We start from the raw sequence: 15,645 nt of genomic DNA, 5'->3' as shown, positions 1-15,645 counted from the left end.
ATACCTATAGTGTCTTTTTAAAATTATTTTATGTAAAAGAAAAGGAAAGGGAAATGGAGGACAACTAAAAAGCAGAACAAGCCGTCCTCCATTTTCTAGGTTAGGGAAACGTGTGCTTAATCTAATCCCATCTTCTAATAATTGTCCTTCCCTGGCTGCATACGGACGATGTACGATCGATCACACAACTTCAATTCAATATTTAATAATATTACAGTATTTATAATTTATTTATTATAATATTTAATCAACATCTGCACCTGATCTAATAAATTCAAATTCCCAATAAATTTAAATTCAAATATTCTGAATGCAGTGAAATTCATTGCATGTTTAAAGAGAGAATTTAAATTTAATGAAAAATTAATATAAATATTTGGTAAATAAATTTAAATACTTAGAAGCTAAGGATTTACAAGAAAGAAGATATTCCATTCCATTTTGATGCAGCTTCCTCACCTACCTCTTCAGTAAAAGAGAAAAAGAAGTATTCCCCACTTTATTAGTTTTGACTCTCTAAGTGTTCCAATGAAGCTTCTCCATTTCTCTTATATTCTTTGTTCTCGTTTCTTGAACACAACTCTATTAAGCAACCCACTGTGCATAGAGATAAGAGTTAAGGTTGCAGCTGCACTTGTTGAGTTTTGTGGCGAGCAGGATTGTCGTTCAACGGCCTTCTTCTTTGTTTCTTATAATAATTGAAATTTAAAAAGCTGTACTTAGTACCAAAGAAAGCTCAGGTCTTTGGGTCCATCACCTGCTTTTGTGGGTAACCCTCCTGAGTGAAAATATCCAGCTCTTCTCCACTATGTCCCACTAACAATTCTAAAACCGTGCAAAATCCATAATCTAACCTATATGATGCAGCCACGTGTACCTACTTTATCACTTTAACTTTCACTTTTACTCCCTTTTCTTGAGTCCCACACTTCTCTTTCAATCTAGTGTGCAAAATCGAATCAAATAAAGGCATTCACTTTACCCATTATGCCCCTGAGTTTGATGCTTATATAAACAGCTTTTGCTTCTTCTGGTCCTTCATGCCAAACCACTGCTTTTTCTTCTCTCTAATTGCTTGCTCTTTTGCTGTTGATTTTGTTCATTGCTTTGATCTTTCTCTGATGCTTAGAGAATTACCCAGTAGTTTAGATACAGAGGGAACCAAGAAAATGTTGAAGAACAAGGCAACGAGATTCTTGAAGAGGATAACTTTGGTTTTGGCATCAATGGCCAAGGCTAAAACTTTAGCTCTTAAAAGCAAAACCCATGCGTTGAAAACTCGGTTGATGATATTCTCTCTGTTGAGAGACAAAAAAGTTCTGATGAGCTCCATCTCTCGGAAGCTCCATTCTATTATGGGCCAGCTAGAGCATGACAAAGATCAAGAAGATGGAGATAATAACACTGGAGAACAAAGCAAGGCCATTGTGCTTTATAACCACGGCTCTATGTTGCTCCCCAATGCCGCTCAAATAGAGTTGCTGGAGAATGCTGATGAAGTTGATAATGTCTACGGCTATGGCTATGGCTATGGCTATGGCTATGGCTATGGCTACAGCTATGAAAAAGAGGATGGTGAAGAGAAGTTCCCAGACCTGACCCACTCGTTATTTGAGTCTGAAGATTTGGAGTTTGAAGATCCAGGAGGGTCAGTGATAGATTTGGTGAAGAATTCAAAGAAAGAAGGTGAAGAATTCAGGTTAGAGGACGAGATAGACCATGTTGCAGACCTGTTCATAAAGAGATTCCATCGCCAGATAAGAATGCAGAAGCAGCTCTCCGTTAAAAGGCATCAGGAGATGCTTGAAAGGAGTGCTTGATGATGGTAAACTTCACTTGCAAATCTAAGATCAAACTAAGCCTTTGCAGGTTGAAGATGACAAAGTCCATTCCAGAGCCAAGTTCTTTTATTATTATTATTATTATTTTGCGACTTTCTTCAGTTGAAGAGTATAGAATTTTCAATTTGCAGTAATATATATTACTCTGGTGATTGATCATGATGATCAGGAATGATGAAAACAGAGGAGCCCAGTTTTATGAGGCCATTTCTGTGCAGTATTAATATGGTAGCAGAAATAAAGAGATTCTATTTGCTTTTCTGTAGAAATTATTCAGTGCTCTTTAATTAAATACCATCTTCATTAATCTGATAATGCATACCATCGCTAAAATTCAATTAATAAGGATCGACTTTTAGTCACCTTGTTGATTTTTTTTTAATTTACTTGAATTTTTTTATTTTTTAAAATTAAATTTATTATTCTTACTTAAAAATATTAATTAACCGATTACTTTCGTTTAATGAAATAATAAAAATTATAAAATATCTCAATATAAAAAGAGTATTAATAATTTTTTTATAAAATTAATAGATTAAATAATGATTTTTCTATATTACAATAATTAAATAGTACAATATTCAACATTAATTAGTATATTTTTTAAATTTCATATATATTTTAATAAATTTTTTAAGTTGAAAAATTAATTAATAAATTTTATTGTAATTCAGAAATTAAATAATAAATTTTCTTTAAAATAATTAAAAAAATACTAGTTAATTAAATCGAATAGAAATTTGATTAAAATAAATTAAATTAAATTAAAAAATTTTATATATTCAATTAGTTAACTATTTGATTTTTTTTAAGTAAGATTTTTATAATATATAATTTTTATATTTTTTTATTATTTGAAAGAAGTATTTTTTTGAAAAAAATATTTAAATATTTTAATGAGAAAATTTTTTAGTTCACCAATATGATGCAAGGAAATATAAAATTTTTTATAAAAAAAGCCTTTAAAATATACTTTAAATAATTATGAATCTTCTTAAATATGAAAAAATCTCTTTATTACCTTAAACAACTTCATTTCAAACAGTCTGTTTTCCTCTTTAATTTCTGGAATAAATATAAGGCAAATTGGCTCAAAAAGATTGGATGTTTGTGTATATTTGTATTTTAATTTAAATATTTTAATTGTAATTTAATTGGCACAACGTTTGCATTCGGATATAATTTTAGTTAATTTTTAAAAATTAAAATATAAAGATTCAAGTAAAGTGGAAATATAGTTTATATTTAAAAGATAATATTAACTTAAATGATATATTTAATTCTAAAGAAAATAGTAATTTAACAGTTAAATGTGCGGTGGACAATTTTAATGGTAGATATATTATATAAAAAATAATTATAATAATACACGTGACATGTCAATTAGATTATATAGACTATTAAATTTAGGAATTTACAGAAAATATAAAAGTCGAGTGAATTAAATTAAAATTAAAAAATTAAAATTAAAATATAAATATGTGAATTTTCTGTAAATTCCTATTTTTTGGTTTAATGTTATATTTTTTGGATAATTTTTTGCATAAATATTGATACTTATATTATTTTTGCATACGTTGTATAGTTATCAGAATAATATATTTTTATTCAGATTGTTTAGTTTAATATGAAATAAGTGGTGAATTAATTTATAAAATCTTATAAAGGGAAAATATAATCTGACTTAAATGAATTGAATGTTTTGCGTTTGTATAAAATCATATTTTTCTAATTCTTAATGCAGTAATTGGATTAAATTTTAGAATCATCTTCTACGATTATCCAAAAGTTAAAACTAATTAACGAATGTCTCTCAGCTAATTTTAAAAACTAATGAAGAATTGGACATCTAAAATATTTTCAATATCTATAATTAGTTTATCAAGAAATAATTTCAACTTATTTTTACATCTGGATCAACCAATAAAGGATATTAATTCTTTGACTGAATTCATCTCATATTGATTTTCTCTCTCAAATGTATTGCTTTGCTTGTTTGAATTAATTTAACTTATTTTCTAATTGAATTAATTTTTATTCCCTAACATTTAAAATTCTCTCATTTTATTTTTATTTTATATCTTTTAATTGAATTAATTTCCTTTCAAATTTAGTGAGATGGATCTTACTCACCACTATTACAATTTATTTTATTCTAAAAAAGTAAAAATTTATTTTATTCTGAAAAAGTAAAAATTTATTTTTAATAATTTCGATACTCATATTTTAGTTCCATACTCATATTTTAGTTCTTTACTTTTTTAACGGCCTTCAAATAGGGTCAATCTCATTCTTATAGTGGTCTCTCACTATAGATTGACTATAAGAAGACTGTTTTTTTTGTTTATTTATTTTGTTTGCTTTGGTTTATTTTGTAGGTCCTTGCTAGTTATCTGTAAAAAATAATGTTTTGGACTGGGGTGAGATAAGAGCGGTGGCTCGACTATAATTTTTAGGGAGAGTTTCATTTTTTGTAGGATCACATCACCATGTTTAGTGATTTACGCTCCTAAAGAGCCAATGATCGATTGAGAGCTATGCGGTGTCCCCTCCTTATGCACTGTGAATATTGATTGAGCTGCTTTTGTTTTTCTGTTTTCTCTTGAGTGTTTCTCTGCTTTGACTGGTGTAATGCTTATTGTTGTGAGATCGTGTTTCTTATTCTCTGCTTAATACCATAGTGTGTTGGTTCTACCTTCATTTATCTTTTGTTCTATGAGTGAAGGCAGTGCTCAAAAGTGTGTGTGCATTAGGAATTTTTGTGTGTGGGTTTGATTGTTGCGGTTGGATTGTAGTTATGGGATACAGTCATTCATATAGGTTTAGGTTTCCAAATTTTTAGTGAGTTGGGTTATGGTTTGTATTTATTGGTGTACTGTAATTATTGAGATTATATCTTAGATTGTAATTTTCTTAAACTCAATTTGTAATTAGCCTATTTGACTAAGTTAAATTTAATTTACTTGCATTGTAAATAAAATGTGTAAATCTTAATTAATTTTTTTTATTAATACATAATATAAATACATTTAACAAGGTCTAAAGGTCAGAGAAGTACAAAGAGAGCCTCAAGTAAATATCAAAGTTCAATTCTGAGCAAACAATCAAATAAAATAAATCAAACAAAATAAATTAAATTAAAATATTAAACCATCATAACCAAACTTAACTCTTAAGATAAAAAAATATATTTACCATCTTCGCATGTAAATCTTTAGATTAACAATTACAAATAGATGAATCTTTGAAATCCAATTTAATAGTAAAATACATGAAGTATAGACAAAATTAGTAAAAAATTTAAAGTAAAGGTAGAACAATACTAGACACTTGTAGATTTTTATTTTGTTGCAGTATTAAGATATTTGTCCTGTAACAATACGGCGTCACATAGGAAAATGGTGGAAGTTGAAGTGGGCCAAAGAGAGCAGATGGCCCATGACATGAAGCGAAATCTGAACGCATGGGTCCCATCTGAAAAAGACAAAACAAGAGCATTGCGTGTGGACCCACAAAAAGAAGAAAAAAACAAAGATTTCAGTTGGGGGAAGGATGGATGGAAGGAAGGAAGAAAGAAAGCTAGAAGACAGGTCTCCCTCCGCGTCGTGACTCGGCCATTAAACCTCTCCACCGTCGACTCTGCTGCTCTCCTCTCAGCCTCTCTCTCGTTTGTTTTATTTTTTTAATCATTTATATATCTGACGCCATAAATATACTTTCTTTCTAGCTTTTTTTGGTAATCTACGAAACGGTCTTTGCCAATTGAATCCTTCTTCTTCCTCTCCTTCCACCAACATTAACAACAACAGCAACAACCACCCTTCTTATTTTCCTTTCTTCCATTGCCTTTCCCGGGTAATTTTATTTATTTATTTGTTATTTTTGTTTTTCTGTGTCGTGTTTTGATTTGGTTTCTTGAAAGGGTTGGTATGATATTACCCATAATCATCCGATCAATCTGAAAAAGGGTTTCTTTTTTTCTTTATTTTTTTTTATCGATTTCTTGCGTTTTATCTTGAAATCCAATCGATTTGTCTGTAGATGTATCTATTAATATAGCACAAGATTATCTGTTACTTAGCATGTTGATTTCCCGCCTTATCTAACCCATTTACCCTCCTAATGTGGAAATGGAATTGGAATGGGTTCATGATGATGATTGTTTTCACTTTTTAATTATTTTTCTGTGGTTTGTTCAATGTGATTAGATCATTAGATGGAGCAAAGGCGCATCAAATTGTGTTGCCACTGAATTTTTTTCTTTTTGATCTCATGTATGGAATAAAATAATGTGGGTTGTGTTTGACTTTGGCAGTTGGGCAGGAGCAGTTCATCTTGGTAGATTGTAACTCAGTATAAGTTAACATTAGATGCAGGGTCACGCTTATGCTGCCAGACAGGGGGCATATAGTGTTGGTGAAAGTTCTAGCTCCACATCATGGAGTAGTCAGCAGGATACTGAGGATGACCGAATGATTGCTCTTGTACTATCAGAAGAATACGCCAACCTAGATGGTGCAGTTGCCCGACGCCTCGCCAACCTGGCACCTATTCCTGTGAGAACAATTAACTTCCTTAAGGACCTTAATTTTATGCTTTTACATGGTTGAGCATTTATTAATTTTATTGATTAAGCTTGTTTTAACATTTAATTGCAACATATTTTGGATTCAGTGGTGTTTTCATTGCATGCTTTCCTGATTTACCTCTTTGCATTTTCTATCTGATCCTTGCATTATAAACCCTTTGGTTCTGAATATCTTATATCTTTCTGAATGTTCAGCATGTTCCACGGATAAATTCATATATACCCACCATAAATGATGCCAGTATGGATCACCAAAGGCTTCTTCAGAGGTATGTCTTGGTACTTTGAAAATGCTCTTTGTAGGTGTAATTACATATTCATAAATGTGTGTGTGTGCGTGTCTGTGAACAAAGACATTTATTTGTGCACACACAAATGAGCACACAATTGTGCTAGGTTCATTTCTTGATGCTTGGTTTTTTGTAGATTCAATAAAAATGTACCTAAAAGTTTTAAGGATTTGCTCCAGATTGTTGGAGTCTTGGAGATTGTTTTTAATGTTTTCAACTTGGGAGGTTGTTTATCTGACGACGGAATTGTTAAAATGGCTGGGCCTGGTGTTTATGTGCTTCTGTTTTGTTCTATAGTTCTGTGAGGAGAAGAGTTCTAAAGTGAGCTTTCATTCATAAATTGAATATTATTTTAATTTATCAATATTTCCTTCAGGTTAAATGTTTATGGTTTATATGAGGTGAAGGTTTCTGGGGATGGAAATTGTCAGGTAAGTGCAAATTCTAACTCTATCCATCTCTCACAGTCTCACTGCCTGAGGAAATATGACCTTCTGAGTTTCTCTCTCTCCCTTAAAGCAGTTTCGTGCACTTTCAGACCAGATGTACAAGTCACCTGAACACCACAAGTATATTCGAAAAGAGGTCGTGAAACAGGTGAAGTTCTAAGAAGTGCTCAAAATTTTCTGAAAGTTGAATTTAGTTTAGCAAATTTGGAATTACATCGAATTTGGTCTCTTAATCCCGCACCTTCAAGCTAATATTATGATGTTTATTTATTAATTAACGAAGCTTATATGTGCTCTATACATTATGATATATAAATTCTCTCCAAAAATTTTGAGGAAGTGTAGAAAGCACATCAGAAATATGTTTGCTGCAACACATGATTACCATATTTTCAGTTTCAGCATTCTTTCTATCTGCATGTCCACTCTTGCTGCTAAAACAATGAATATCTAGAGTTGTAACCTTATGATATATAAATTCTCTCCAAAAATTTGAGGAAGTGTAGAAAGCACATCAGAAATATGTTTGCTGCAACACATGATTACCGTGTTTTCAGTTTCAGCATTCTTTCTATCTGCATGTCCACTCTTGCTGCTAAAAAAATGAATATTTAGAGTCGTAACCTTGCCAACAAGTAAGGGCAACCACTTTGACCATCACATCCAGGTGCATAATGTTTGCTAATAATACAACCAGGTGTTGCAACCTGTGACTTCCATTAATAACCATGTGGCGTTGCTCCCTTATTTAAACTTAATGCAATAGCCTGATCTTAACTACATTAAGTGTCTAATCTCCTATAATCCCTTTCCATAACTATTCATTAGACTAGAACCATTCCATATGCCTACAAACTCTAATTTCCGTCATATCCCTTACTTCTGTGACTGACAGCATGGCATCTTCAACACGGTTGACAGTTCTTTATGCAACCTTTGCAGCCACTGCGATTTCCCATTTGCCATCTCTATCTTATGTAAACCTTTGTGATAACCTTTAGGTGTTAAAGTACTTGTTAATTGCCACTGTCATGTTACTGTTGTGCTTACCTCGTATGGTTACAAGAGCAACCTTCTCATTGTTACTTTCATGATCCTGAAGCTGCGACCATCTCCACCTCCAATTTATTTTTTAATTTCGTTCCTAACAAGATTATTATCATTCATTCTTTTGGTGGAAAAAGATGTGACAAATATTTCCAGATTCATGATAGCAATACAATGAAAAATGCAATAGTTTGAAATAGGAAGTGTTATATATATGCTTGCAAATTTCAGTCAGCAGTGGAGCAGATGCCTATTTTATGTCAAAAAAAGTAAGTAGTTAATATTATTTTATTAACCATGTTACTATTTTCTTGTCTAGCTGAAAGATTGCCGCTCATTGTATGAAGGATATGTCCCGATGAAGTACAAACGTTATTACAAGAAAATGGCAAAGTATGTTAATCTCTAAGTATCAATACTTTCATTGCTTTTGGCACAATTAGGCTTTTTTCCCCTTTTTGTAATTTACTTGTGTAATCTAGTTGTGTAAGTTTTTAACCTACAAAAGAACCTCATGATGCAGATCTGGTGAATGGGGGGACCATGTTACATTACAAGCAGCAGCCGATAAGGTTTGTTGTTTCCTATTCAAGCAATTATGAATTTCTTTTGTTTGCCCCATTATCCAATAAATATATTCATCATTGTATTACACCTTTTGATTTAATTTAATAGTCCTCTTCCATGCAGTTATTAGATATATGTGCAATTAGAAACATAGAAGAATTTTCATTAAATCTGGAGTTTGATTTCTTTTTCATCTTAGCATAAAAAATTTTGAATTGTTTTAGGTGCCTAGATTTTCGCTTTAGTATCTAAGCGAGGGGCAAAAATTTGTAATCAAGTGCTCCTCACATGACACCAGCACGACCTTAAGTTTTTAAGGAAGTAACCTTATAAGAATCTCAGAAATTCATAACCAACAAAAGGAAGTTCTATACACACGCACAATTTTGAGATATTGGGGGGTGGGGCAGAGAGAGAGAGAGATTGAGGAGAGTGGGAGAGAAAAGTTGTAGGATTCATGTGAGGAGCAACTTTTTGTTTTTGTAATTTTAGGAGTGCACTAGTTGCTGATATGATAAGAAAAGGCAAATTTCGTATCTATTATACATTTATTTTTTATTTCATTTTGGTCACTAAGTTGAAAGGAAAAAAAAAAGTTAAAGCACTCAAGCATAAAATCTCAAAAGTTTTAGGTTTAATCAAGCATAAAATCCCAAAAGGTTTAGGCTCTGAAAATGTCATTATTACTATTCCTCTCTTTTTTTCCCTTCCTTTTTTCCCTTTGGGTTACGAAAATGGGAGGCACATGTCTGTCCTACATCCCTACAGGAAACCTTGTGCCTGCCTCTCCCCTTAGCTTGTAAATTTGTTACCTTTTGTGTGAAATTGTGATTATTCTGTTTCTCCCTTATTCTGAAAGGTTTGCAATTGTTTGAAAGTTTGTAACTGTAGTTTTTTTTTTTTTCTCTAATTTTATCAATTTTATATATAACCATACATATTAAAGTCAATTGTGCCAATCCTTCAAATTTCACATTATATGGTGGTCTTAAAGTGTAGTGTCATTGGTCATAGTTCAGTATTCATTAGCATGTATAACATTTCTGCTTTTCTATGCAGTTTGCAGCAAAGATCTGCTTGTTGACATCTTTTAGAGATACTTGTTTTATTGAAATTACGCCACAATACCAGTCACCTAAACGCGGTAATGATATTGATCTCTGCCACATTAAGTGATATAAATTCTTAACTACCATAATGCCAATGACAGAGAGTCTGATTCTGCCAACCATCTTGCTTGCTTTGTCTTCCGTGCATTTGTTTTTCTGAACAGCAATTGATTTGACTTTGTTATTCAACTACACCTCTGTGATTATATCTAAATGAACTATGATGCAGAGCAATGCTTGCTTCATGTAACTTAAAAGCTAGGAAATGAAACTTATCAACTCTGAAAATAAATTGAATGTGACCATCTTATATAGTATGAAGTTAAAACTAATGGATATGAGGTAGCTTGTGGCATCACTTTTGATTTTTTAAAAATTTGAGAACTAAATGGGATGTTGCAATATGTTGGGAGGACGTCCACATTTACTATCTGTTCAAGTTTCCATCTAACTGGGTATTAGGTGGCAAGATTTGAAGAAACCTAAAAAATTCAAAATTTCAAAGTTGGGAACCATCATTTATCTGCAGATGTCTCTGTGCATTTATTTTCATTTGTCTTTACGGACATCATATTCTTACAGTTCCATTTTCATATTAATGATGCAGAATTGTGGTTAAGTTTCTGGTCCGAGGTCCACTACAATTCACTATATGAAATCCGAGGTTAGTTTCCATTTGTTGGAAGTGAATGTTTCTTTCCGTTTGAATTTGATATTGTGAGTAAGTTGCTTGTTTTCCTTTCAGATGCTCCAATCCCGCAGAAGCCAAGGAAGAAGCACTGGTTGTTTTAGAGGAAGGAAGAAGCACTGTTGACACATAGATTGGGATTTTGTTATATATATATATATATATAAATTTAATGTTGTGTATATTTTTGGTTATATCATGTGTTGTATTTTGATATAATTCATTATTCTTCTCCTTATTAATATTATTTACAGTTGGTGTTATTTTGGCCTTGAAAGAGGGAGGCGGGGGTAAATTGTTTCTCTAATTTAATTATGTTTGCGTTTTCTATTTTTTATTTTTATTATCTTTATAAACTTATAGTAATGATGTTAGTTTTTTTAATTTCATCATAAATTAGTTAATGACAAGTACAACAGCCACGCGATGCTGCTGGTGTAATTTACGTCATCAAAATTTTTATAGTATTATTAATATTTAATAGTATATGGAGATATTTAATATTATTATTTTTTTAGGTAAATATTAAATAAGTTTATTCATAAAATATTTTAATAATATAAAATCAACTATTTCGTTTATCGCAGAGACATTAGTATAAGGTTTTAAGATTTAATTTTTAAATAACTAGTAATTTTATTTATAACATTTTAAAGAGAGCTTTCTCTCCTTTTGTTTTTCTTTTGCATCCGGTTCTCTTATTATTTTTCCTCTTTTAAGTTAGGTGTAAATATTTTTATTTTTCTGAATTTTGACAGATTTATGCTTGTTTTTTTAGAGGGTTTCATTTATGGAGATCTGCATCTAGAAACTCTTCTCCTTACATGCATGAGCTTCATTTTTATTAAGTAAGAAAAGAGATTTCTATGTGTTTGTTTTTCTTCTCTCATTTGTTGGTTTTATTTTTTGCAGATTCGATTCTTCAGTATTTAATTTGTTTATTTTGGTCATTTTCCTCCTTGTGCGCAGAGCATTTGAAACTTTTGCCGATAGGAGAGAGACTGTTTTTTGAGATCCAAGATATCGACAAAACCCACACTGATTTTCTGATCCTTTGAAGCTATATGAGATTAAGAGGTTTTGGATCCCTACCTCCGTCCCTTGGTTTCTCTTTTGACTTAATATGATTTTAGTTTTTTCTCTTTATTGTTGTATCTTTTAATGTGTTAATACAATCTTATCTTTAATAAAAAAATTAAAATTTTAAATAGTAAACACATTCAAATAAACTTAATATTTTTTTAAAAAAAAATTATAACAAAAATAAATATAAAATGTTAGAAATTTAAATAAAAAAATAACAGTGTCAAGTTCTTTTCATTTTGGTGTTACCGTACAAATAAATAAATAGGAAAATTACTTTGTAGTCCCTGAGGTTTAACGTAATTAACACTTCTGTCCCTCTATTTTGGCGACCCAACACTTAAGTCCCTCACTTTCTTTTCTGTCCAACTTCGTAGTCCTTCCGTCCAAAATAGCCGTTTGGGACACGTGAATTGACAAAATTAACCTCTTCTTCTTCTTCTTCCTCCTTTTTCTGCAACTTCTTCTTCTTCTTCTTCTTCTTTCTTCTTCTTCTTCTTCTTTCTTCTTCCTTCTTCTTCTTCTTCTTTCTTCTTCCTTCTTCTTCTTCTTCTTCTTCTTCTTCTTCTTCCTACTCTTTCTATAGCAGCTTCTTCTTCTTCTTCTTCTTCTTCTTCTTCTTCTTCTTCTTCTTCTTCCTACTCTTTCTGCAGCAGCTTCTTCTTCTTCTTTCTTCTTCTTCTTCTTCTTCTTCTTCTTCTTCTTCTTCTTCTTCTTCTTTCTTCTTCTTCTTCTTCTTCTTCTTCTGCAACTGGAGAGAGAAAGCATGAAAGAGAAAAAAAAAAAAGGAATTTCACATTAAGAGAAGGGTATTTCTGGAAAAAATTATCACCTCTCACTTTTGACTCTTTGACCAAACGATTTAAATGGACGGAAGGACTACGAATTTGGACGGAAGAGAAAGTGAGGGACTTAAGTGTTGGGTCGCCAAAATAGAGGGACAGAAGTATTAATTACGTTAAACCTCAGGGACTAAAAAGTAAATTTCCCTAAATAAAATTATTTTTAATAGATGTAATTGTGATGAAAAATCGTTCCCTCTTCTCTCTCTAATAAAACCTAATCTTTGGAGTTACTCCCTGCCTTTTTTAAATGCTTTCTAAACTTTAAAGTTTGTCGCTTTTCTTTTCTTTTTCTTAATTTTCAATTTCCTTTAATAGAATTTTCAGTACCTTCTTTGGATGTGTTTTAATTTTTTTTTTCTATTTTCTTGACTTTTTAAGATCCGCTGGTTATAGATCTGACATTGACAAGGAGGTGACATAGTGGTCTTCTCCTCCTATGCGTGCCTAATCATCTCCCGGATTATTCGATCAAGATTTGGATCCTTATTTGTTGTTGGTGCTTCTTTCTCCTATTTGTTTGCTTATGGAGGTGAGAAGCAGAAGGATATATGCTGGATCTTCATTGTGAGTTCTCCTTCTTGGTGGTAATGTTGGTGTGTTCTCTATCATTTCAATTCAAAGGGAAAGAGATGAGCCTCCCAGTTCTTCTAGGGCTTCCTATCTTTTGGGCTTTATTTAGTTTTGAGATTGTAGTTTTTTTTCAGTTGGGTCTATCACAGTAAGGAAGAAGTTTATTAGATTTTTAACTTTTAGTATTAGAGCCGTCTTTGAAATTATAAAATTTAGGCCTAGTCACTCTACCTTGAGTGCTCCTCTTTATCACAATATGAAATCTTGTCCTCCTCTCCTTAGCGAGTTAAAAGCTTTAATTATGACCGCCATATAAACAGTTAAATCCCTATTTGAGAAAAATTTTTTTTTATTTTCTATTTTTTAAATATTTTTTTATACTAAAAAGTTAAAAACCCCAACCAACCTTGAAATCTTGAAATATCTATCAATGGTCAAATTCATCTTACTTTTATCAAAAAATGTGCTTGTGTGGAAGACAGTGCTATCAATTCATTGCAACTGATTTGTTTTTATTTAATACTATTTAGTTTGAAAAAAATAATAAAAGAAATTATTTTTCTTCATCATTCTTCCTGTCTCTACATTTATCCATCCCCGCTAATACCGTAACAGCACAGAAATAAAAGATAAAAAATAAAAAAATAAAATCAAAGGCTAGCAAAAATCCAACAACATGTCTTAGCGAGTGGCAAGACATGTTACTTTTTTATATTATAACATAATATTAAACAGGCCATGTTAGCAGCAGTTAAAACACCTGAAGAATATAAGTTGATTTGTCAGAAAATGTTCAATCAGCTTAACTCAGGAGCATCAATAAAACCAGAAAATAAACAATCTTCCAGCAGGGAATCATCAGTAAAATCCTCCAGTGAATCAAAAATAAAAAAAAAAGCTGGCAAAAGAAAGACCTTTTTGTTAAAAGAAATGTATGGGCTACTAAATGAAAACTTTTTCAGTTGAACGCTTGAATTAGTGGCAAGCTCCAAATCATCACCTTTACTCAATACTGAAGTCATAGAAAAGTATATAGGATTTCAATTGCAGAGTAGTCTCTCTCATTCATTCACTTTTAATCTGTTTAACCTTAAAATTTATGCATTTTAAATTTAAAAAAAATAAAGAAATTGGAAACCAAGTGAAAATTGAACTTCAAATAAAAATAAAGTCTATGAGATTATATTATAATGCAAAAAATATATAATCTGGTTATAATTATGAGATTTCTATTGCATTTAAGTGGCCTCTCTAAATGTTCTCACTACAAAAAAATGAATTATTAGCGACGGATTTAGCGACAAACTATTTTCGTCGGAAAAAAAAGTTAGCAACGGAATTAACGACATGACTGATATTTGATTATAATTATTATAAATGATATTTGATTTATATTCAATATGATTCTTAATTATAAATTATTTGATTATACAGAAAATATCTAAAGTAGAAAATTTTTTTTGTGATCGAATTTTAACAGATTAGCGATGGATTTGTGAGAATATTTGTTAAAATGTGTTAATATTTTCGACGGATTTTCGACGAAAAATTTTCGTCGCTAATTATTTCCGACAGATTAGTGACGGATTGTTCATCAGATGAATTTAGATATTCTGACGGATTTAGCGACGAAAAGCGTTCGTCACTAAAATTTTCCAACAAAATTATCCGTCGAAAAATCCGTCGCAAATTTATCCAATGGAGTTAAGATCCATCGGAAATCCGTCGCTAATATTTCCGACGGAAGCCTGATCCGTCGGAAAAAATTAGCGACATGACTTTAAGCGACGGATTTGAGTCCGTCGAAAACCCGTCGCTAGAAGTTTTAGCGACGGATTTCAGACTATCAGCGACGGAAAAATCCGTCACTGATAGTCTGTTATTTTGTAGTGTCTAGTCGATAGTTTTATCATGATTGGACAATGATTAGAGTTGTTAAGACTAGTACATATTATATTCTTTACTTTTAGAGCAAGTAACTGATTTTATAGGTTGAGATATATGAGATATCTAGAACTAATATACATGTGTTTATTTTATGAATAAGTGCACTAAACTGACATGTATGAAAAATCCATATGAAAAATAAATGTGTTTATGGATTACTCAAGTGATGGTTGTGTAATTGATATTTATATGCATTTAATATGATTTATTTGCACGGTGGATAACAAATTTTGAAAAGTCCAATGTGTTTGAATGGATGATTGATTTATTTTTAGTAATTTTTAAATAGGACCGGTGTGTTTTGTCTTTTTTATTATTTTAGATTGTAAAATTCTCTACTCATCAACCTCCCCTCAGGTTTCTTTTTTTCAGTTATTTAATTGTTATGTAATTAGGATATATAGATAGGAATTTTTTTTCGTAAACCTAAGAAGAAAAAGAAACGTTAAAAATTGTAAGGAGTATTGGACTAGGTACATTGGAGGAGTCCTTTTGACTTCTGAAGATTAAAGAAGCCGCCACCTATGTTTTTAAACCATTAAGTTCCCTTTATGGCTCAAAGCGAATTGTTTTTTAAAAATGTTCATAATAATCCAATTAAAATGGTATGTTAGGGATGTA

At 31.2% G+C, this 15,645-nt stretch overlaps 2 protein-coding genes across 3 annotated transcripts; both read left to right on the top strand.

The window, feature by feature from the left end:
• Window positions 1–1,025: 1,025 nt before the first annotated feature.
• Window positions 1,026–2,109, top strand: LOC110626924. Its single transcript, XM_021773115.1, has one exon. The coding sequence runs from the start codon at window positions 1,041–1,043 to the stop codon at window positions 1,818–1,820; it is 780 nt and encodes a 259-aa protein (XP_021628807.1). The 5' UTR covers window positions 1,026–1,040; the 3' UTR covers window positions 1,821–2,109.
• A 3,264-nt stretch (window positions 2,110–5,373) lies between these two features.
• LOC110625488 (OVARIAN TUMOR DOMAIN-containing deubiquitinating enzyme 12) lies at window positions 5,374–10,842 on the top strand. Of its 2 annotated transcripts, none has more exons than XM_043962120.1 (10): window positions 5,374–5,696; window positions 6,050–6,397; window positions 6,625–6,698; window positions 7,096–7,150; window positions 7,242–7,316; window positions 8,535–8,608; window positions 8,739–8,787; window positions 9,842–9,926; window positions 10,499–10,555; window positions 10,637–10,842. In XM_043962120.1, the coding sequence occupies exons 2-10, from the start codon at window positions 6,212–6,214 to the stop codon at window positions 10,681–10,683; spliced, it is 702 nt and encodes a 233-aa protein (XP_043818055.1). In that variant the 5' UTR covers window positions 5,374–5,696; window positions 6,050–6,211; the 3' UTR covers window positions 10,684–10,842. The 2 variants fall into 2 exon arrangements, with proteins under 2 accessions (XP_043818055.1, XP_021626793.1); XM_021771101.2 differs by having other exon boundaries at window positions 5,376–5,696; window positions 6,157–6,397.
• The last annotated feature ends 4,803 nt before the right edge of the window (window positions 10,843–15,645 follow it).

The sequence above is a fragment of the Manihot esculenta genome, chromosome 11, assembly GCF_001659605.2.
Source record: "Manihot esculenta cultivar AM560-2 chromosome 11, M.esculenta_v8, whole genome shotgun sequence".
NCBI lineage: Eukaryota > Viridiplantae > Streptophyta > Magnoliopsida > Malpighiales > Euphorbiaceae > Manihot > Manihot esculenta.
The sequence above is the reverse complement of the archived record's forward strand: the minus strand, read 5'-3'. Positions and strand labels throughout refer to the sequence as shown.

Excerpts from the sequence above, each read along its gene's own strand:
- LOC110625488 (XM_043962120.1), top strand. The coding sequence starts at position 6,212 with ATGCAGGGTCACGCTTATGCTGCCAGACAGGGGGCATATAGTGTTGGT. Across the intron at positions 6,699-7,095 it reads CACCAAAGGCTTCTTCAGAG|GTTAAATGTTTATGGTTTAT; the intron begins GTATGTCTTGGT and ends TATTTCCTTCAG. Across the intron at positions 10,556-10,636 it reads TTCACTATATGAAATCCGAG|ATGCTCCAATCCCGCAGAAG; the intron begins GTTAGTTTCCAT and ends TTTTCCTTTCAG.
- LOC110626924 (XM_021773115.1), top strand. The coding sequence starts at position 1,041 with ATGCCAAACCACTGCTTTTTCTTCTCTCTAATTGCTTGCTCTTTTGCT.